The sequence below is a fragment of the Populus alba genome, chromosome 6 (genome assembly GCF_005239225.2).
Source record: "Populus alba chromosome 6, ASM523922v2, whole genome shotgun sequence".
In the NCBI taxonomy this organism is placed as follows: Eukaryota; Viridiplantae; Streptophyta; class Magnoliopsida; order Malpighiales; family Salicaceae; genus Populus; species Populus alba.
In genome coordinates, this window is record NC_133289.1 from 10120950 (window position 1) to 10144836 (window position 23887).

Consider the following 23887-nt stretch of genomic DNA (forward strand, 5'->3'; position numbering starts at 1 on the left):
ATAATACACATTTCTTTTATCTTTTTTATTTTCCGGTTGAAGGTTGAGACAGAAAATCAAAACGTGTGCCCAACAAAACGGGCCATTCGGCCAGACACACGAGTGTTCAACTGGAGTGCAAGAAAGTGAGGGGAGATATCTGAGTTATGACTGCTAAATGTGTAAATGTTTGCAGGCTATGGACATACACGTCTGACTTCATACTAACAGAAGAATTTAGCGTCCAGGGTAGATTACTAGATTTATTGATACTAACGGCCATTGTCGTGATGCTGACTGCAGAAGAGAAAAGCGGTCCAATTGGCATCGGTTGTGATTACAGGACAATATGCAAGATTTTACATTGCCTTTGCTTTCCACAAAGTTTGCTCATCCCTTTTCTTCAATCTCTCCATGAATTCCACTTTTTTTTCCTTCTTTTCCCATTATCATCACTACACCATCGATACTTCTGGTAAATTGCTATTTCGCTTCTCCTTCCACCAATTTCCATACAGTCGCGGCTGCCTCTGAATTCTTAACCACATATAAGCTAGACTTGGTACAGTGCTGTCACGAGTAAACGCCTCCTTTGCAGAGCAGATTCGTGACGGGAGACATCGGGAGATTCAGAACTATAAATTGAGCAATAGATGATAGAACATAACGAATAGTATGCTCTCCACATTTCTGACACCATCTCACTCCAAAACATGGGTCTAACAAGCTCAAATGAATATACCTTCCAGAATTTAAGATGAGATGTGATGCAGAGAATCACTTTGCAGTCGTTGTGGAAATCCGGACAGTTCCTAAACCACAAAATCACAATGCCTTCAACTCCAGACAAAGATTTGTCTGGAAAATTCCGATTAAACAAGTGAGATGATCATTACATTTAATCAGGGCATTTTTCTATGGAAAAAAGGATAAAAGAATTTTTAAATACTGCGTGATCATCTCATACCTCATTCAAAACTCAAATTTCCGTTATCAAACAATCATTTTACATATACTACATGATAATAAAGACACCAAAACTACCTGCTGCTAACTTGAACCATCCTTCATCCTTGCCTCGCCAGCAATGAATTTCTTTCCACCTTATGCATAAAGCTTTGATAAAGTACCAAGCAGCAAGTTCGGAATCTGGATGTGGTCCTTTCTCAGGCATTAGACTTGTAATGTTTACTGATTAACCATAACTATTCCATTTGTAGGACACAGTGTTGGTGTTGCTCAAAATCCTGTCAAAGCATGCATGTCACTTGATGTTTTCTTTTTTTTCTTTCTACGTTTTTCTTCTCTTGTATCAGTCCTTGCTTCCAGACGTTTTGACTGCTGTGAGCGGATTTCTAGTAACTTTGCTTTTGCATCTCTAAAGGGTGCATCTGATCTTGAAGCCATCAATTGCTGATACATTGAATTGACAAACAAAAGTTTTAGGCAAAACAAAGAAATAAAAAAAATTGTTTTTTTTTTTAAATCACAATTGCAAAAAGTTAAAACTAATTCACACCTTGAGATGATCCATTGCAGCAAGATTGAAACCCAGAGTATCTTTGCATTCCTGAGACAAGCTCAAATGAGATATTGTTAATACAGGACCATATATTTCTCATGCTCTCACAAAACAGAAAAGGGAAAACACTGTTGTAAACATTTAAAAACTATATAAAAAAAGTTCTGTTCCCAGATATTGTTCAAAGGAAAAAAAACAACGAGACATTTTGTCAAGAACATCATTGAGAATGTCCAGCATAACTAGATGAGAGTTCAGATAGAATCATGTCACGGGCTGAATTTCACTATCTAATCCAATAAATACTAAGATAAGAGACCTAACAAGGACTCTAAAAGCTGAATTGTATGACTACCTTGACTCTTTCATAAAGAATGTCTTTGAGAAGAGTCAACACCGGTCTTGCAGCTGGGGTTGTAACCAACTGATTGTAATGTGTCTGCAATAGCACAGTAGCAAGCCTGCCAACAAGCTCAACCTGGAAAGTGGTGTAAAAAATGATTATCAACAACTATTTGAAGGCAACAAAAAAAAAAAGCACACCCTTGCATGCGCAAAGCAATGGACATACATGCCTCATAGTTAGAACCCAATCTCCAGATGGATTGGTGTAGTGATCACTATTAAAAGCTATGATATAATGATTTATAGTATGGCCAGTTGTTAATCTCCATGTTGATGTTTAATTACAGAAATTAAAAAGATCACAACATTTCACTTACCATTTAATAAATGTAAACAAAACCATCTAAATTCAACCACTTCTGTATGTAACTGGAAGTCTATTAGTACCAACCTTATCGGGATTTGAGGTCCAATCCTTAAAGTAAGACAGAAGCTTCAAGCCATCTGAGAATGGCAAAGCCTGCACAGAAATCATTTGCAATTACACTTTCAGAAAATAAATCATAAACCTCCTAATCACACGTGCATGAGCTTATAGCATAATCAATTGCCACAGAGAGAGCAAAAATGATAGGTTTTTTAGCCCGGTTTTGAAAGGCATTTTAACTTTACAGGAACAAAGAAGGCGCATGTAGAGGCAACATGAAAAAAATAAAGGTTCATCATTTTTCGTTGTTTCCACAACAGCTATTTGTTTGGATGATTGATATCTCATCTGTCTAGAACAAAATTTGGCTGTGCGCACATGTACGTGTGATAGAGAGAATTTTAAAGGTCCAAGTGTAGGTGAAATTACTAAAATGAGAAGAGGTGGTATGACAGCAACGACAATCACACATGTTCCAAATACCAGGTTACAGTATGCACCCTTAGGAGGTTGGATTATAGGAGGTTGGATTAGGTAATGCTAGGACAGCTGATGTTGCAAATTTGTCCAGCTTAAGTTGCCTGTGGAGGATCACAGTAGGACCTGAATAAATTGTTATATTCTGCATAATTTCTGTGCTAGACAGTGTGGCAGAAAATGAATTTAATGAGCAGTGATCTGGGACTTAATTGATACTGGAACATGGAATCTATAAACTTATTGAAGTTTCACATAGAGTGATGGATGGACTTGTAAAATTTCTCATCCATGGCAATTTTCCCCGACAAAGTCTTTGTATAACGTAACAGATATTTACCACATTGATAGAAAGGACCTATTTCACCTACATTTTCACATGTAAATGGAGAACATAGTACTCCTATATGAGAACATTGTGTGATGCTAAAGTACCAGTAATGTCTGCTCCAGATCATTGGTGTGAACATTTTTGAAAGCATGGAGAACATAATTAGATGGAGAGAGCCCACGCATGATAACATTTGGTTGGTATTCTGTAACATTTCCCTTGGTGTTCTCCTCCTGAAAAAAAAACGTAGGCTAATAGCTTTCAATAACAATCATGTTTCAACACAAGCAAGCATAGCCTAAAGGTTGTACACTCGGTAGCTTCCTTCAGTGAAGCAAGCAAGGTTCCAGTTTACATTATAAAAATGTAATGGGGAGGGCTGCCCCCCATTGGGTAACCCAGGGCCTGTTGGGCCTCCCAATGGACCTAAAAATAATAATCATGTTTCAGGCCTCTGTACTTTTTAATCACTTCCACTCAACCACGTACAACTTAGTGTGCATCACCAAAGTGTCCAAACATCCGACTCAACTAAAATTCCAATGTTATTCTATTGTGTCTTTCGATCCTAATGCTCAACTCGTTCTAGAATAAACTGTGATATGAAGATGGGGAAAAACATCAAGAACATGCAAATAAAACTCAAAATAGTTTGCTGAAACTCGAGGTTTAGCACTCCAAGACTACCTTGTTTGACAGTCATCAATTAACCAGAAAATCTACACCTCCCATTCACTTACCTCTCTTTCTTGTTTGTTTCTTCTTTTACCTATATGTTTGCTGAGACTCAAGAATTGCTACTCAAAGACTAGCTTGGTTGACAATCATCGTTAACTAGTCAATATACGCTTGCTGCTCACTTTTCTCTTTGTTATTTTTCTTTTCAGTATACAAATAGCTATTAGAATCAGGTAAAAGGGGGCAGAAAGGGAGTTTTATTGTAATCAAATAGAGAAGAAAAGCATACCTGATGTTCAGCAATACGCTTCAATTCTACCTCTGCTACATCTAAAGCATCAAGAATTAAGTCGGTTGCAGAAAGGGTTTCTTGTGTTTTCTTCCCTGCCAAGGCAACAGCTCCCTCCTCTGGAAGTTCTTCTCTAGGCACATGCTTGTTTTCAAATGCATTCTCAATGTCAGCTTCAAACATTTCTTCCAACCTTTTCTCTTTCTCCTCCTGCAAATCCAATAATGCATTATGTTAGTTGAAAACCAATCTCAGCCATTATTTGCACCAAAGGTACATTAGGTGAGCATTAACTACCAAACTTGAAAAACAACAATAAGAAAGCACCTCAATGAAAAAAGGCTCCTCAGTACGATCCCAACGACGTAGTGATCGATCATGGGATCCTGTAACAAGAAAATCACCACGACTACTGATTGCAAGACCCCAAACATCTGCATGATGTCCCTCAAGGGTTAAAAGAAGCTCAAATTTATCTGCATCCCAGTATTTTACAAGCCGATCTTTTCCAACGCTAAACATATAATGGGTATTCCGCACAAATTGCACTGCCATGACACTAAAACACAAATAGCTCATTAGAATTACTCTTAAGCCCTCGTCCACACAATAAGAAATTAAAGGAAAAAAATTTCTTCATGTGCCTTCAGAAAAAGTAAGCAGCACCTATCAGCATGAGCAAAAAGGGATTTGTGGCAGTCACCAAAATCCAAACCCCAAATCTTCAAGTTTTTGTCTGCTGATCCAGTAACAATCAAATCTCCATCTGATGAAACATCCATACATAGCACAGGCAGCTTGTGACCATATAATGAAAGGAAAAATTTGAACGAATCCAAGAAGAAAACCTGAATACCATTGTATAAATGTGTTAAAAGACTCGAAACAATAAGAAGCTCAAAGAAATATTGAATATCTAGCTTTAAAGGCCATTCCAACCCTGCCAAGATAAGCACCACAGAAAAGGAGGCAAAGTAATGTGATCCGATGACATATTATTTCAAATGTACAAGATCCACCTAAAGTGAAGGGACTACGATAACAAAAACTTTTATCAGCTATGCAATCTCATCAAGGGATTCAGAAATTAAGAGCCTCATATCAAAAGGCACCCATCATAAAATCTGTAATGAGAATCAGCGCTCAATTGGCCAATTAATTTCCAGTGCTTTATACCAATTACTTTAATTCTGAGCCAACAACAGGACACCTTTTATTGAAATTCATAATGGTCAGTAGCGCTCACATCCTTCAATTGAACCCCCCATCCTAGCTCTCTTGGAAACACACCAGGTGACTTTACGAGATTGTCTAACTGTCACTCACAGCACTCCATCTTTGCTGCTTTGTAATGCATAATGTTCAATCATATATCAGAGTTAATAGCTCACTTTAGTGAATCAATGAATGTGATCAATGTATAACTTAGCATCTCTCCCTCTCAATCATCTTGACTCCAAACTAGCATCTGCTCAATTTCTGTTCATTTTTACATGATATGATTATCAATGGTGGCCCAAGTGAGACGAATAGGTTTTAATGACTTTTAACTAGCAGTAAGGAAAACACAGTTGCAGGAGTTAGCTAAGAAGCCTCAATTTAGTAATCAAGTTATTCGAAAGGGACCCACCAAAGAATCAAAATCCCATTCCATGGTCACAGATAAAGTTTTATTGGCCTCTGCTTGCAGTCTTAATCCATTAAAATACAATTTTATGGCTTTACCTTCCACTAGGGCATTTCACAAATTTCTTTGATGGGTTCTAACAGACAAGAAACAGTTAAATATTTGCATCATGTCAATTTAACAGAATCCAATTAGGTGAGGGAAAATAGAATTGACAAGATGGCCCTAAGTATTTTAGGTGCATATTAATACAGGTATCAAATACACTTTGTTCGTCTAGATGCCATCAGGCTAAGCTTCATATTACTAGACAAAATAATATAATGAAATGTCAAAACTGAAAGAATATTCAGAAAATGAATTTCGTTGACAAATGTAAAATAGTGGGTTGAAGGGGTAGATCAAATATAAGTGAACAAAATAAATCTACCATAGCATGTTTTTTCAAAGAGCAAAGATGATTAGGCAATAACCTAGCATACATACAACCTAGCAAGATCTTAAGGAAGATATCCATCCATAACTGACATGAAAAAAATCAAGTTCAAATCATATAGCATAAGAAAAGACAACTTGACCTTGACTGTACAGTCCAACAGTGCAACAGCAATATATTTAGCATCAGGGCTAACTACAACCACGAGAACATCATCATTCATCTTCAGAGTCCTTGCATTTGACAAAACAAGGTTCTTCGAGTCCTGTAAATTAAACAGAAATAATCTTGCCTCAATAACACAATAACTGTGGAAGCTGAATTACTCAGGTTGAAAATTATAAAAACATGCTAGCTACCTAAAACTTTAAAAATGGGATAGAAAGACAGTTTCTCAAATAATAACGCTAAAGATATGAATATTTTTACTAACATATTCACGTGGCTTCTTATGTGGTAAGCAACACATTACATATGCTAAGTGCTGCAGCACTTCCAACTAAAACAAAATTGCGTATGATAAATGCAACATTTGTTCAAATGGACACTACAGTTTGCACCATATTATGCTCCAAAAGAAAGCATGATAACGTTTACATGCAAAGAATTTTCAATAGGAAAAATGCTGGCAAACAGTAAAAAATTGTATAACACAAACATAAATAACAGGAACAGAATAGAAGGCCATACTTGACCAGGTTTCTGTTTGATTTGATACTCCCAGAACTTAACATCGTGATCAGCGCTGCCTGTGACAAAACCATTTTCATTTGGAAGAGCAGCAATAGACCGTACAGGCCCACCATGAGCTTCCAATGTGTCAATGCAAGTGCCGCTACCAATGTCAATTACCTCTATCTTTCCACTTTTAGTTCCAACAAAAGCATACTTGTTCTGTGGGATGATTAAACCACATAGTCCATAATCAGAATCAATGGTCCTAAGGCAAGAACCAGTACTTGGATTCCAAATCTTTACAGCATTGTGACTGGTTGACATCAAAAGAGTATTGTCTGAACTGAGTGTAACACTTCTGACATCAGAACGGTGCCCTTGTAGCTCAATTGCTAGAGTTTTTGTGGTTGTGCTGCTTTCAATGGAGTAAAATTCCAATAGATTATTATTCAAAGACAAAGCTAAAGTAGCCAAGGAGTTCTTTGGAGTAATTGGACTAAATGAAATGGAACAGATCTTTTTGCCAGCTCGAACAGTTTGAAGATGTTTAAAAACATCAGAAACGGTAACTGTGGGGGTATTTCCATCTTCTTCGGATGCATGTTTTGTATCCTCTTTAGATTCAGTTGTCCCAAGTGCCCCCTTTGCAGATTTCTTCTCTTTCTTCCTATGAAGCCTGCGTTTAGCTTTACGGCTTGCTAAGACATCTCCTAGTACATGGAATATGTCCACAGTCTTCCCAGCCACTTGACAAGCCAGTAAACTTCCAGACTTGTCGAATCTCACAGTTGCGACTCTATCTTTGCTTTGCCTCTTAATCTCACCAAACAACTTCAGGACTTCCCATTTATTTTGACTAGTCATATCTCCACTGTTCACAATTACAGCTCCTTTTTCATTGGATATGGCTTGTGTATTTTCTGAGTCATGCTTAATTGTATAAAATCGAATTTCTGGATCTGCTGAACCAGTGACTAAGTATCTCTCCTCTGGGTCAGCATCCATTGCCCAAATTTCACTGTGGTGTCCACTAATTATTTGCATGCAGTGCTGTGTTTCTAGATCCCATACTCTCAAAAATTTGTCTTTTGAAGAACTAACAAGTTTTTTAGTGGACTCCAAGAAGACAAGGTCAGTAACCTGAAAAATAAAAATGACACAGATGGAAATGAACTTTATGCCAAACAATTATAAACAAGAAAACCAAGTGATGGAAATGATATTTCCCCCGCTAAAACGAAAGGCTGTAGAAACAAACCTGGTCACGATGCCCACGAAGGCGAAAAAGGCCTGTTTCTCCAACAACATCCCACAGAATAACATCATTATCTTTACTTCCAGATGCAAGCAACGCCCCAGGCTTGTTATAACGTAAAACAGTCACTGCCCCTTTGTGACCATTCAGTGTGGTCTCACAGGTTCCTTTCTCACTATCCCAAATTCTTATACTACCATCAGCATATCCAACCGCTACCTGCATTCAAATCAAATTATTTTGCTTCCACTCTCCCCTATATCAACCTATTTATGGTATCATACCCCTAGGTATTCTTGAAAAGACTCAAAATCTTAAAGATACCAAAAATCATATAAACCAACAAATTTCCATTTCCATATATATAATAAGTTGGACTTGAAAAGTCCGCAATTCGTTATCATCACAGCAAGATAATAAGACTAAAATATCTAAAGCTTATACCCTATTTCTATCCTTCAAAACGAAAAAAGGCTAAAACTTTTTGAAACCCCATTTTCTCTTCATAGTCTAGACTCCATTTCTCCATTAAATTGAATGAAATAGAAACAGTATCACCATTCACTTAATTTCGATCTTCTCAGCTTAATTAACATAGAATATTCAATTCCAACCACAGATTTAGAAAGAATATTTGTACCAGAGAGGATGAAGAAGGCGAGGGTGCGATAGAAGTGACAGCGAGAGAGGGACCACTGCGAGAAGAAGAGGTAGACGGAGCTAGGGTTTTGGTGCAGATGCCTTGACGGACGTGCCAAACACCGACCTTCTCGAGCGCCGGCGTGAGTAAGTGCTTCCCTGAGCTGTCGTATGCAATGTTACCTTCCAACGATGCTATTACACCAAACGATAACGCTGGCTCGTACCTTAGGTACGACTTGACCATTGCTGCTTTTGCTTGCTGCTATGGCTGGCTGCTATGGCGTTGCACAAGTCCTTGAGGTTTTAAGGGTTTAACAACAACTATACATGTATTTATTTACTAGCTGTATGGGGTTGGGGAATGGAGAGTATATTTTGGGCCGACGTAAGCAACCATGGACATGAGCCCAATGGGTTAATTCAATATCTTATTGGCAGTTATGGGCCGGCTCCTCTGGTCCAAACCAGTCCATCTCTTCACAGGGTTTTCCTCCCACCACCTGATCAGGCATTCAATTAATTAATTAATAGGAGACTAAGTCTACCTTTCCTTTCCTATTTATTTAAATGCAAACTATTTATGTTTTAGATTTATGAAAACTTTCCTTCTCACAATCTAATCAAAGGTTTTAATCTTAACAAAATAAAAAAAATTATTTGGCATAGCATGGTTCTCTCTTCAATTCATTTTTTTCCCTTGATAAATTACAATATCTTTTATACATAGAATATCTCAGGTCAATTTGTGCATACCGAATTAAATCCCTACATCCCAAACAAGATTTGAGAAACATAACTTATACCCTGCAGTCCATGGCCATCAATATTAGTGTGGACAGAGAATCAAACCAAAAACCAAATAGAAAACATATATCTTAACTCACATTTATTTTACCAACTCAGCTATACACGAATAATTAAAATTATAATTTTTTTTTCACACAACGCAACAAGAGATATAGATCTTCACTCCGCCGGTCAATTTCTAGCACCTAAATCAACTGGTGTTATCGTTGAATAATCTATTTAAATTGTTGAACTTGATTAAATATCAAAAGTTTAATTTACCAAACTAGTCTAAGGGTTTCAAATTACGTAATCTGCTCAAACCAAACCAATCAGAGACTTGTCAACTAACCAAATAACAGGGACTTTAGCACCACAGCAAGTTAATGAGGTGATCATAAGTCACAACTAACCTCACCAAGCAGCCGACCAGGTCCCTCAAGTAACATTAGTTTCTTCGCAGAGCTTCATTTTCATCTAACGACTTTGTCCGATCTGGGTCGGAAATTAATTAACTTCCAAGCATTTTTATTCCATATATTTTAATAAATCGGTGCTTATATTTACCAATCGTAAATGATTTGAACTATTTGACCGAACGTCAGCTCCCCCTACACTCCAGATAGCTTGTCTAACAAGTCTCAATGACATTCAAATCATATGATACGGACATCCAAGCCTTGATCATATCTCAAGCAAATGGCGGCATCCTATTTTATTAATAATTAATTAATTAATTTCACTTGAGGTCTTGACCTAGCTATGAAAAGGGTTTGTTCCCTTTTTCTATACCAGGGTTCAAACCTTCTTGTGCACGCCTGTCATCCTCGTGGTGCCTTACATGCTTCATGGGTTTGCAGGATGTTCAGTGGACCGTGGGATTAGTCGTAGTGCACGCAAGCTGGCCCGGACAGCCACTTAAATAAATAAAAAATTAATTAATTAATTTAGAAATACGGTAAGGTGATTTTAATTTAAAAATGTGTCAACAAAAATTTAAAAACTCTTAAACGCACCGTTATACCGGACAATGTGATGGAGCAGCAGCACTGATCACTTTTCTAGCAAGTTGGGGTTACAAGACAACGATATGTATATAGAATTACACATCTTGGGGTAATGTTGTTGCTGTTCCACTAGAAAAAGTGCCAATTGCCCAAAAAGATCATCATCGCACAAACCAACATGGCTGTCAAGCGAGAACGAAGGTATATTAGTCAAAACAACGTATGACAAACGAGGCTTTCAGGAAGTCAATCCCATCAACTACCCCCGTAAGTTACTTTCTTTGAATTTGGTTCTCAACAGTGTTTTATACAAATTTATTTTTTATATTTTTAAATTATTAGTGTTAAAATTTATAGTTAAAAAGTAAAATAAAATATTATTTTAATATATTTTCAAACAAAAAATATTTTAAAAAATTATTATTAATTAATTAATTTCATCCAAATCCAGCTACACACAGACCACTGTATGAGCAGGGATACTCCCAAGTAATTAAGTTTTTATAGTGCTATTTCCACTATATATTACCAGCCTGTCGTGTATAGTATATTGTTGGAAGATTATTTATTTATTTAAGGAGCATCTGAATTCATGTGCTATATAATAATGAGTAATCGAGTACAGACTAAGTTAATATCTTCTTTTCTTTTTTTTAAGAAACTATCTTAATTTCTACTACTGTTTTTTTTTTTTGTTTTCCAAAATAAGGGATACAAAGGTACTTTCAATCTTATTTACTAAAGTAGCTGGCGCATGCAACATAATGTCAGCACACGAGGAAGACCATCATATCAAGAAGGCATATGTAGTTTCTTCCAATATTTAGAGGGTGTTTGGGAGTGTGATAGCGGTTGCTTTTTAAATAGTTTTTCGTGCCGAAAAGCATGCCAATAATATTTTTTTCATTTTTTAAAAATCATTTTTGACATCAGCACATCAAAACGATCCAAAAAGTACAAACCGTACTTAATTTTAGCAAAAAAATAAAAATTTTGAATTTTGGTGAAAAGCCGGTTTGGCCGCAATGCCAAACGGGCTTTTAATGGTGGTCTTTTTTGGTATTGTTAGAATTATCTTGGTGAAAGATTCCTTCCATGGCAATAAGTGATGGTGATAAAACTTCATTGCGTTCTAATAATCCATTTTTTTTTTTTTTATCTTTTTGGTTATTGTACCTGATTTATTCTCTTTAGGGAAGAAGGGGCTAATTTTTTTCTTCAAAGTTTCAATTGTATTCCCTTCCTTTTCAATCTTTTAGAAAACAAAAATATCCTAAACATTTTTTTTACAAAAGCAAGTGATAATCCAATGATAGGAATTTTTTTTTATTATGCAGGAAACCCATAATGAGCCCATCAAAACAAGCTATTGTGGTTAATTTAAGATAAAATCAATATAAAAGGATTAAATAAAATATACAAATTTTGTGACTGAAAAAAAATACCCAGGGCGAATTCACCGTGGCTTACAGTAGATGAAATGGTGGAATGATTAGCTCTTTTAGATTTTTATATGAAAGCATAACTATGTAGAAAAAAATAATTGTAATTTTTTTAAAATATTCCAAAAAAAAAATACATGTATGTATAAGTATATTGCATGCTTCAAGAGGTGTTTGCTTTAAGAGGTATTTGAGAATGTGATAAATATTATTTTTTAAAATATTTTTTTAATGTATTATATTTTATATCAGCACATCAAAATGATTTAAAAAAATAAAAAAATAATTTTTTTAAATAAATTTAAATAAAAAATAAGTTTATTCTCAATTCCAAACAGTCACTCAGCAAGGAATTTATAAAATTATAGTGTATGGTAAAAATATGTAAATATTCAAAATCGACACTCATCTATTAAAAAAAAGGAAGCATAAGTGACACGGGTGATATACACTTAGGTAGGGTTAATTTATTTTCAACCACTAAAAATCAGTGGTTGAAATGGAGACAAACACACTCTTCGATGGATTGTGGGGCTCGATAATTTGACATATGTGATTTTAGTCAATTTTATTTTCATGCTATATACCATTTGATAGTAAATGAGACAAACATTATAGATTATACGATTTTGATTGAAAAAAATAATAACATACATAGTAAATTGAAAATTTATTAACATGTAGTTAAAGTTGAAATTTTTTTCGTTTTTTAAAAAAATTAAAATATTTTTATTTTTCTAAACAAAAATAATTTTATTTTAATATATTTTTAATTAAAAAAATATTTTAAAAAATAGTTATTATTACAATATCAAACAAACATGTTTTTCTTGACATCATTTATGTTCATCTTTATTCTTTTAAAAAAACTCTCTATCTCTAAATAAATCAGTTTAAAAATAGTTTTTTTTTTAAAAAAAAAAAAAAACACCAATTTGAGTGGAAATGATCGGTCGGCGGCACGAGACAAGTTGAAGCAGTATATGCTGGTGGGTATGGAGAACCTGAAAAGGACAATATAAGATGCATACCAAGCCTATCTGTAGTTATATGCCGACCAGAGCCTCTTGAGTATATTTTATTTCAAATCATTGATATTTTGGTACGGGCAACTCCAAATTATTCCAAATAATATAAATAATATATCTTATTTAATCATTAATTGAACTGAATTTTTACGACCCTGAAATTGTTTAGTCTTACCCTTGCACTGTATTTTTTTTTTTTTTGCATTCAATTTTTTTTAAATTTTGAAATTACTTGTTTTATAACTTTGGATTTTTTTTATGGGTTAATATAAAAAATTAGATTTTAAAAATAAAAAATATATTTTAATATATTAAAAATAAATACTTTAAAAAACAATCATTATTTTATTTTTAGCTGTTTTTAATATTGAAACCACTCACTTCAACACACAGAAATTGAAAAAGAACTTGTTTGAAAATGTGGCTGTGAATGATTTTCAAAGTGTTTTTCATTAATAAATGTATTAAAATAATATTTATTTATTTTTTAAAAATTATTTTTGATATCGGCCTATCAAAATGATTTAAAAACATAAAAAATATTAATTTAAAGTAAAAAAATAAATAAAAAATTTATCTTTTTTAAAATATTTTTAAAATATAAAAACAAATAATACCCAAAAAAAGATATCAAGTCGAATGTGAAAGAGGAATATCACGTGAGACATGAAAATGACATTTGTAAATTTAGGCTTTTTTATGGTTATTTGGTTTGTTTTTTGTTTTTCTATTTTTCCGAAATTACATTTACTTTTCTTGAAGGATCGCAATTTCATTCTTATTCATAATTATGGAATATAAATGCTCGATGATTACCAACCAAGCATGTAACAGAAATTAAAATAAATTAATAAATAAAATTTCAAGATTCTTTCAGGTTTATCCACGTATATAATTTGCTAGTTTAGGTAACCCAACATTTCCACCAAACTCGTGGGCGGCTACCTTTACACAAATATCTGGATCACATTTTGCCAAATAATAAATCAATAAAAACTTAGAAGCATGGCCGGTGAATAAATCAATAAAAATAAAACTATGATGGAAATATCTGGATCACATTTTGCTATTTAATAAATACTCGATCATATATTAAATATCTTACATGGCCGGTGAATAAATAAATAAAAAATAGTACTTGACCTAGAAGCATGCACGTTATTTTATTCGAAACTATTATTTTATTCACCCTCATTTTCATATTTTTTTTATTCGAAACTAAGTTTTAATGGGATAGAAATTTGATTTGATTAGGTGTATACAGAACAAAAACAACATTAAATATTAAATGTAAGAGATAATATATACATCAAATATGGACAGAAAAGCTGGCGCCTTTTTCTTTTTTAACTTTGATAGAAAAAGGAATCCAAGTCACCCACCAAATGGGCCCACATGAAAATCCAGAGGTGCATATGTTAGATATCTTGATTATTTTATAACTTGGATGAGTGGTCGTGATTGTTACAGCTCAAGACAAAAGTATAGAATCTTTTCATTTTTGACGAGGATATCTTTAACCTTTAAATTTCTCTAAAGGCATTTTTGACGAGGATATCTTTTTATTTTCTTTCAATTCAAACTCTTAATTCCTTCCAAATTCCAAAACCATCATCATCCCAAAATTTCAAGCTTTGAGAGAAGGACCTACAAAAAAACCCTAGCTAGCTTCCACCTTAATTTTTAAACCAACTTGAAAAATAACACACCAGCAATTTTTATAGTAGCAAAACCAACCTAGTTTATATAAAAGGAAAAAAAACCCAAAACTAACTAGAAAAATTATTAAAATCTAAAATAACACAAAAAATAATTAAAATTTTAAAAACAACATCTTATCTAATTGAAGGCATTTGTAATATTGACCGATTATATCTAGACTCTAGTCACCTACAATAAAATTAGACCCGTAAAATTTCTTGAAAAAATTTGAGTCTAATCTAACGACTGGTTCTAAAGTTATGGTTGTTTTTGTTAGACTGGTAGTTTGGGGCATTCAAACTTCTTCTTGGACTTTGATATGTCTATATGGTATTTAAATTCATTCTCAAGACATTCCACATTAACTTACCTTATCTCATAAATTTATCTTTTCATTCTTCAAATGTTGATTTGTAATGAGGGTTTTGGAATATGATTTCGAATATGAGAACTGTCTTAAAAATAAATTATTGATTTGACATATTGTAAAGAACTTTATGCCTTGTCAAGCTAGTTTGTTATGAAGAGAGATTGTGAAGATTCTAGGTGTTAAATGTGTTATGTGAAAGATTAGTCCATTGAGCACATGTTATTTTTTTTCTACACATGCTCGAGCCATTTAGGTTGGTTCTAGCTTAGGTTAGGTATCTAGAAGAATCTATTTTTGAAGTTCTATTATTTGGTAGGAGAGGATTATGAGGAGTGAGATCGAGAAATTTAATAATGTTATATCAACAATGGCATATATATGTTGGGATATTTGAAAGGTTATAAATGATTTTGTTTTTTGAGGAGTTCCATTAAGGCCTAATAAAACCCTAAAATATGTTAGTAAAGTTGTTGAGTTGAGTGAATCGTTGAAGCCCAACCTCAAACAACACAATAAACAATAATTAAAAAGAAGAGCATGTGGGTTTTTTCTAATCATTGGTTTGTGAAGATCAATTATGATACTTTGAGATCATAGGTTTTGCAAGGATTTGAAGGATTATATTATTAGAGGCAATGTTTTTTAATACTAAGTTTGTTCTGCTATGTAAAGAGAAGCTTTTGTGCTTAGAGAGGTTGTTAGGATAACTGTTAGGTTTGGTCCAACTCATATCATTATTAAATTAAATGCCTCTATAGTAGTAAAGGCTTTAAAATAGGCTAGAATTGAGTTTTTTTTTTTTTAGATTTATGCTTTAGTGAAAGATATAAAAGCTACGTTCATAAGCAATCTAGTCATTTATTTCAATAAGTTATATTAACAATGATGAAGTTGTGAAAACTTTAGACTAGATTGAGCTTTCCATAATTGTTTCTTGGACTTATGAAGTAATTGGACTTGGCCGGTAATTAGAGGATTGACAAAGTGACTTAGCTAAAGTGATTTGATCACTGGTTGGTGGACAAGATGACTTCACTATTTGGAGTGGCTTGACCACTGCTTGAAATAAGATCAATAGTCTAATAGGTTGGCGAGGTGATTCTCACACTCATCTATAAAAAATATCCCTTATTAGAATAAAGATTTTTTTATGTTTAAGTTAGTAAATGTAAGAGGAGAGGAGTATGTAAAGCAAGAGAGTAATGTGGAGGAATGAAAAAATATATGGAGAGAGGAGTAGTAAAGGAAGAACAATGTTTATATGGCTTATATCGTTTGCTCTCAATATATTTATGTATTAAGTGAACAAATGAAAGTTAAATGTTTAATTTACCATATTTACTTGATAATCTGATATATTTATAGACCTTAGTTATGTTAACTTATCCTGTAGAGAGTGGTGTGATGATGAAGAGTACCTGAACAGTTGAATTGATGGTTATTGTGCCTTATAGTATCATTGGTAGAGAGCTTGATGCTTTTAAGTTATTAAAGAAGGAAATATATGCCTTTTAAAGAGACATATAGGTAAAAGGTTGTCATTAGAGAGAAAGGTGATGCGAGATTAACAATTTGTAAGCTAGTTGAGAGAAATATAGTGTCGTATCGGTTTTATTAGAGGTCGTAATTTTGTTTTGAGGTATGTGCCAATAAATTTAGGTGGTACTCAGTAGAGCTTAACAAACTGTTTGGACTTGTAATGCATGTAAGGGAGAGGGATAACGAGGTTTTTTAAAAGTCAAAACTTTAAAAAACCAAGAATACTATAACTATGGGAAGACATCTAAAATACTTATTTTTTATTCATCCTAGTCTCACTTACCAAATGGCTATTACAACCCTTTGTATAAAAAAAACTAGAAAACCTAATAATAATGAATAGAAAAAATAAAATAGAAAAACTATTCCATTTAAATAGAAGAAAACAAGAAAATAAAAATAAAATAAAATATGAAAATAAAAACAGAAAAAAATAACATTAACAATAAAAAATATTTATTTTCCTACTACAAACATCCTTTTATGTGTGGGTTACCCTATTGTAAGTCTTTAACATTTTTGTGCGGATTTTTCCATCATGAGTTGTCCAATCATGAATTTCTTAACATGATATTTTTGTCCAGACTGCCTCATCATTGATTTGAATTTTTAATTGCTTTTTATTTTTTATTAAAAAATATTATAGATTACATCACTTGAAAAAAAGGCTTCATTATAAATAATAAGGTTAAACAATGGATATATATTAAAAACGTTTTTATGCCTTTTTTAGCTTTTATATCTTCACAAGAAATGTGCAATATACGCCTTAAATTAATCTCATGATATAAGTTTTCTATTGATTTAAGAAAAAATAATCAATAAATTTTAAATGAGAAATTTCCCTCAAATTTTTTAGTTAAGACCTTTTCTTTTATTTGTTCTTTTTTATTTATATATATATGGTAAGATGGATACTTTGTATGTATTATTTTTTATAAATTACAACATAATATTTTCTAGTATTAGAACCTATTAAAAATGTAAGAAGTCTCCTTGTTTCTACATAAATAAATAAAATAAAAGACTTCATGAGAATTGCTTCATTTTTATTAACTATAATTACAGTGACGACGAATGGTTTATTTATCTAATTAAAATGGTTTGTCTTGTATTATACACACAGTGCATCATCGAGCGATGTTCTATCATCTTTTGTATTAATTATTTATATAAAAAAACAAAAAAATAATAATAAATTTCTATGAACAAGTCATGATTAGTAACCAGAAAAGAAAATTGTAGAGATTCAAATTTAATAATACTTATAAAGCTAATTCTTTTTTTATCTAAGGTTTTTTTCGTGTTGCTTGAGTTTTTTTCTTTAGCGATCATCATGTGCGGTAGTTTTTATCTTTTTTTTTTTCTTTCAATATTTTCTATCAATAATCTCAAATCTAATATTATTTCTATTATATTTGATATATTTTTTTAATTTGCATTTATCTATTTTATTTGATTTTGTCCAAGAGTTTTTATGATATTTTCATTATATTATTCTTGTTTTTTGTGTTGTTCTACCCTTTCAAGGATCTTAATTTGATTGTAATGAAAATTCCATGTAGAGTGTTAATAAATCACTATCCAAATCTTTTGTGATCCAAAAAAGAAGATCAAGATACTTAGAGCTACTCATAAAATGTCAAAAAATACGTCCACTTCTAGAATAATTTTTAAAACTTAATTCTAGATCTTTAATTTTTATATAATTTTTTTATTATATGTTTTTGGACACTTCAATGGCATGCAAGTTTGTTTTATTCTCAAAACAGAGAATCTTTTTGTTTCTGTAATTGTCATCTTCAATTGTTTGAAGTTTATTAAAATAAGCTAAAAGTAAAAAATTGATGTAACTCAATATGTAAGCCTCTTTCTATAGCGATGGCAATGATCGAAGTGGATACAGATTTTTTATGAACCCATAGCTGTCATTTGTCATTATGTTTGATCCGATCGAACTGCGTTAGATGGAGGATTTTGTCCAATTATCAAGGATTGCCATTTGAAAACAAATTATCAATTAATAATTACATGGCACATAATTTAAAAAAAAAGGATAAAAATTAATAATTTTCCTCGCATGGACCAAAAGTATAACATATTAAAATTCCTAAATAAGCACTTGAAAATCATAAATAGAGTCCAAATTCAAAGACAAGCAAGCATAGAAACATTTAAAAATATAAAATTAAGAATAAAAGTAGCAAGTTCAATACAAGTCGTTTAGTTTTTTTTTTTTTTATTAACCTGAATGTTAATTAGATAGGGACTAGATTATTTATCCGCGCAATACTACGAGTCGAATCATATTTTTTTAATTAATAAGCAAAATATCCATGGGACATGTTTTCAAGAAGGAAAAAGAATTTAAACTATGTAGAGATTAATGCAAAATATACATAATTGACTTGACAAGTTTAAATGCAACTCGAACAACTAAAAAAATATATAATTTGACTAAAAAAATTTCAAGACGACATCTTTTTTTTAAAAAAATATTAAGACCAAACATATTGGATGAACCTGAGTTAACCTAGATTGTAAAGTTGCGATTGAGGTCATGAGGCTTTGATAACCTCGTAGAAAGCTAATAAAAAAAATATTGAAGTTTAATTCTTAATCAACCAATGTTAAATAATGAAATTGAAAGAAAATAAATTAAAAAAGACCCGAGTCAACCCGGGTTAAATTTTTAAATCTGGATAACCCATTAGAGGAAAAATCAAAATAAATTATGAAGCTTAATTCTCAATCAATCAAATGTTGTAGGATGAAATTGAACAAAAAATTAATTAAAAAAGACAAAAAATAACTTGAGTTAATTCGGGTTAACCCGCCGAACCCTTAACTTAGATCATGAGATTGGGATAACCCTATAGAAACAAAAATAAAATAAATTATGAAGTTTAATTCCCAATCAACTCAAATGTTAAAATAAGACCTAGAAAACCTGAGTCGATCGAGTTACCTTGTGACCTGAATCATATGACTAAGATATCCTCATTGAAAACAAGTTAAAATAAATTGTAAAGCTCAATCCCTAATAAATCCAATATTAAAACATGAAATTGAAAAAAAAAATTAAATTATTAAAAAAAATTATTTTCCAATTAACAATACTTTATTAAGAAAGGGACAATGATTTCCCCTCGCTAGTTAGTTTTTGTTAATATCCACTTTCAATTTGACTTGGTTTGTAATCATACATGCATGATAAAAATCCAATTCAACATTATTTACAAAACATTAAAAGGATTGAAGAAAATACTATTCCCCACACCACCAACTCATTATAGAATAAACTTTCACGTTACATTTTTTATCTTTAAGATTACAAGAAAGAGGGCCAAAGTGAAAAAAAACAAAGGAAATAGATGGCTTTTTTTTAAAAAAAAAAACTCTTTGCAAAATATTCATTATAGTCCTCATACTTTTCAAATTATAAATATTTGATCCCTTTAATTTTTAAAATTTTAAAAAGGGGTGAATTTTAGTCTAAAACCTCATTTTCCTTATTTTTTTAGTACCTGGTTTAAAGAAGAGAAAAAAGTTGTTGGATTTTAGTGGCAAAGAGAGAAAATCATCATTGACACCGATTTTAACCACCAAAATAATCAATATTGGTGTCAACGGGTCCCATACGGCAAGAGAAGTTTCATTTAGATGTTTTTTCGTCTTTAAATTGCCTAAAAAATATATCTGAGCTAATAATTTTTTTTGGTTTTGGGTTAATTTTAGGTTTTTGTATGTTTTTTTTTTGTTTTGTTTTAAGTCAATGGATGATTTTATTGAGATATATAAGGTGTTTTCTAAATTTTTTTGGGTAAATAGATAGGCTCAAAACCAATAATATAAATACAAAGGGCTTTATTTTTAGCGATTTTTTATCACTGAAAACTAGGTCAGCAGATGACAAGTCATCTATAGTTATTTTTTTCTAAATTAAAAGGTTAGTTTGCCCTTTAATATCTTATAAAAAGATAGACAAGGAATCGTCTTCCCTCTGTTGTTGGCAAAGAAAGGGCTTAGCTCATGGCTCAGGTCTCTTTCATGTGTCTAAAGTGCAAACCAAACTTTTTAGGGGTCTAATTTTTTTTTAATAAAAAACAATGTATTTTTAACCCTTTAAAATAAAAAAAAAAATACATTATTTCATTGTTTTTTTTTTTAAAGGTTGTTATACTTGACTTGAAACAAACCGTCTTTTTATAATTAGTTTTTTTTTTTAAATTAAGGTTATTTTTTTTTATTTTAGTTCCATACACGATCCCTATTTTTACTTTTTTTTTTCCAAATTATTGTTTGATATAGAAAAGGTTTCATGCATTCAGTTAAGATATAATTAAATAAAAAATAATTATGAAAATAAAAAAGTGCTAAATCTAATGGGATGTATGACCTAAATAACAGGTTTGACAGATTAACTCTTGTTAACTTGGGTCTTTTTTTTATTTTTTTTAATTGAATATTTTTAATTTTAATTTCTTAATAATTGTTTTTTTTTTTTTTTGCATTTACTATAAAAAAGGCATCGGAAGAGCATACATATTCATTGTTTTTTGCTAAACAAATATTTGGCCTAAGATAACGTGTGGGTCAAATGGCTAATAATATCTTATCTGACCATGGAACTAACCTATTGGTTTGCACTTCACAGTGGGGTTGAATTTTTTTTCTTTTTAAAAATACAAAAAAAATTGTAAAAGTGTTGCTAATGTTGTTTTTAGCATAAAAAATCAACTATGAATTTGAAATTTGATGTATATCAAGCGATAACCTTTTTAAATACTAAGATGTGGAAATATAAAATGACACAAATGTTTTTTTTAATATTAAGATGATGTCATATCGAATCAACCCGGACCAACCTTGGTTAACTTATAAAATTCACGTCCCGAGTTATGAAATCATGATAATCCCATAGAAATAAAACCAAAACAATTTAGAAAGTCCAATTCCAAGGAAGCCAAATGTTGAATGATGAAAAAAAATACGTTTATTTTTTTTATTAAAAAAAACAGTTTAAGTCAATCCGCTAAATTTGTGACCCGAATCATAAGCACGAGATTACCCTATAGAAAGCAAATTGAAAAAAAATATAAAACCTAACTCTCAATCAACCCGTTGTTTAAGGATGAAATCAAACAAGAAATAATTGAAAAAAAAACAATTTGATTCAACCTCGCTTAAGTTGACGAACTAGGTCATATGACCATAATTACTTAATAGAAAACAAATCGAAAAAAATCATGAAGCTATTCTCAACCAACTAAACTCACAACATGAGTTATGAGAACAAGGTTAACCCATAAAAAGAAGATTGAGAAAAAAACTTATGAATTCCAACTCTCAACCAACTCATTGTTAAAGTATGAAATCGAAAAAGAAATATTTAAAAGAAAAATGAAAAAAAGCAACTCATCTTAACCCTGGTGAATCTAGCAATCTCACGACTTGGATAATAAAACTGAGATAACTTAATAAAAACAAATAAAAAAAATATTTAAACCCAAAACATAACTAGCTGAATGTTCAAGGCCAACATTGTAAAAAAAAAAAAAGAATTACAAAAAAAAAAAACAACTCTTGCAATACCCCATGTTTTAATAGTGAATTTAATCAATGTTTTATATAACATTCATTAAAACAAAGTATATTTTTTGAAGTCCGATGATCCTTACAAGTACTATGGTTTGACCTATATTGACATTTAATGAAATTCAATAGTCTTTCCAAATTCTTTATCTTTTTAACAAAATTTTAGCAGAGTTTTCTATATATAGAGCCTGATCTAAAATTTCATCGTGCTACCTACATAAAGAAAATTCTAGTAATTTCACTCAAATACCTTAGGCATATTATCGGTTTATTTTTTTATCCATCAAATTCTTTTACAATTTATCTATAGTTCTTATGACACTTCCATTTTCTTCTTTTCATTAATAGCCCATATATATTACAAATTTAAATGCATGATTGTATTTAAACAAAAGATTTAGCACAACAACAACAACATTCCATATTCAATATATCCTTAAAAAAACGTTATTACAATAACACAATCATTCCAAAATACATAGGTTTTATACTTAACAAAATATAAAGTAATAAACTAAATCAATGTTATCCCGTCGAGGAAAATGAACTTGAAAAAATTATAATATTTAGAGTAAAAAGGAATATCATTATTTGAAAAATTTAATATTCCTCAAAATTATTCTCAACAAATATATTAACTTAATATTGTCAATAATTCAAAATTTCAATATAAGACCAAAAATCAATTTTATTCATATATATATATATATATCCATAAGTTAGATTTAGTAATAATATATCAATTTACACATATCCCCTTAATTGTTATCATTATAGATGACTAAGTCATTTATTATTCATGCCACTCATCATCTACGTGACTTAACAAGCCTTTTACCCATCTTTTTAGTCACCATCAACATGGTTACTAAGTATCGGAACACATTTTTTTTTTCTTTGTAATGCCCGTCAAGTTTATCAATCAATATCCATAACAATCTCTTTAACTATCATCATTACAGTATACTAAGTATCATAAATCCTTTTATGTTCGTCCATATTATCGATCAACATCGATAATCATTTCCTTAGTTAATGCTATTATGATATACTAAGTTTCAGACATCCTTTGTGTCCGTCAACATTATTAATCAATGTTGATGTTCATTTCTTTAGATACCGCCATTATGGTATACTAAGTATCAGACATCCTTCGTGTTCGTCAATATTATCAATCAACATTGATATTTATTTTCTTAGCTACTACCATTATAGTATACTAAGTATCGGACATCCTTTGTGTCTGTTAATATTATCGATCAACATCGATATTCATTTCCTTAGCTACAATCATAACGGTATAACAAGTATTAGATATCTTTGTGTCCATCAATATTATCAATTTTTAAAAGAATATATAATTATACTTGATTAGAATTGAATCCCCCATTTACACTGAATTCTTAACTTTTATTTAAATTAGGTCATACAATACTTCCCTCTTGTGAGTTAATTCACGACACTTTTATTTACAACATAATTTTTACTAATGCACATTAAGAAAACAAAACTTAATAAAGTACTAGAATTTTATATAGGATGAGGTGACATGCACCTACTTACTCCTCCAGCTACATGAGCTCCTTCAACCGTAGATGAACCTGCTCCTGGTGTCTCTCCTAGTTGTTTTACACTTAATTGTATGATTTTTGTTACAAGTTTCTCCTTTATTTCTTCTCCCTTCCAAATCCTTTGTTTCTCTTTGAAGTTTTCAACTTTCTCTCTCTTAAACT

At 31.4% G+C, this 23887-nt stretch overlaps 1 protein-coding gene across 1 annotated transcript; it reads right to left on the reverse strand.

Annotated features, from left to right (window-relative positions):
* Nucleotides 1-788: 788 nt before the first annotated feature.
* On the reverse strand, nt 789-8995 carry LOC118048363 (uncharacterized). The gene is made up of 12 exons (XM_035058011.2): nt 8682-8995; nt 8045-8260; nt 6802-7926; nt 6254-6376; nt 4715-4896; nt 4376-4607; nt 4049-4258; nt 3186-3314; nt 2298-2366; nt 1857-1979; nt 1499-1549; nt 789-1392 (listed from the first exon to the last, which is right to left on the reverse strand). The coding sequence occupies exons 1-12, from the start codon at nt 8925-8927 to the stop codon at nt 1219-1221; spliced, it is 2880 nt and encodes a 959-aa protein (XP_034913902.1). The 5' UTR covers nt 8928-8995; the 3' UTR covers nt 789-1218.
* Nucleotides 8996-23887: the final 14892 nt, after the last annotated feature.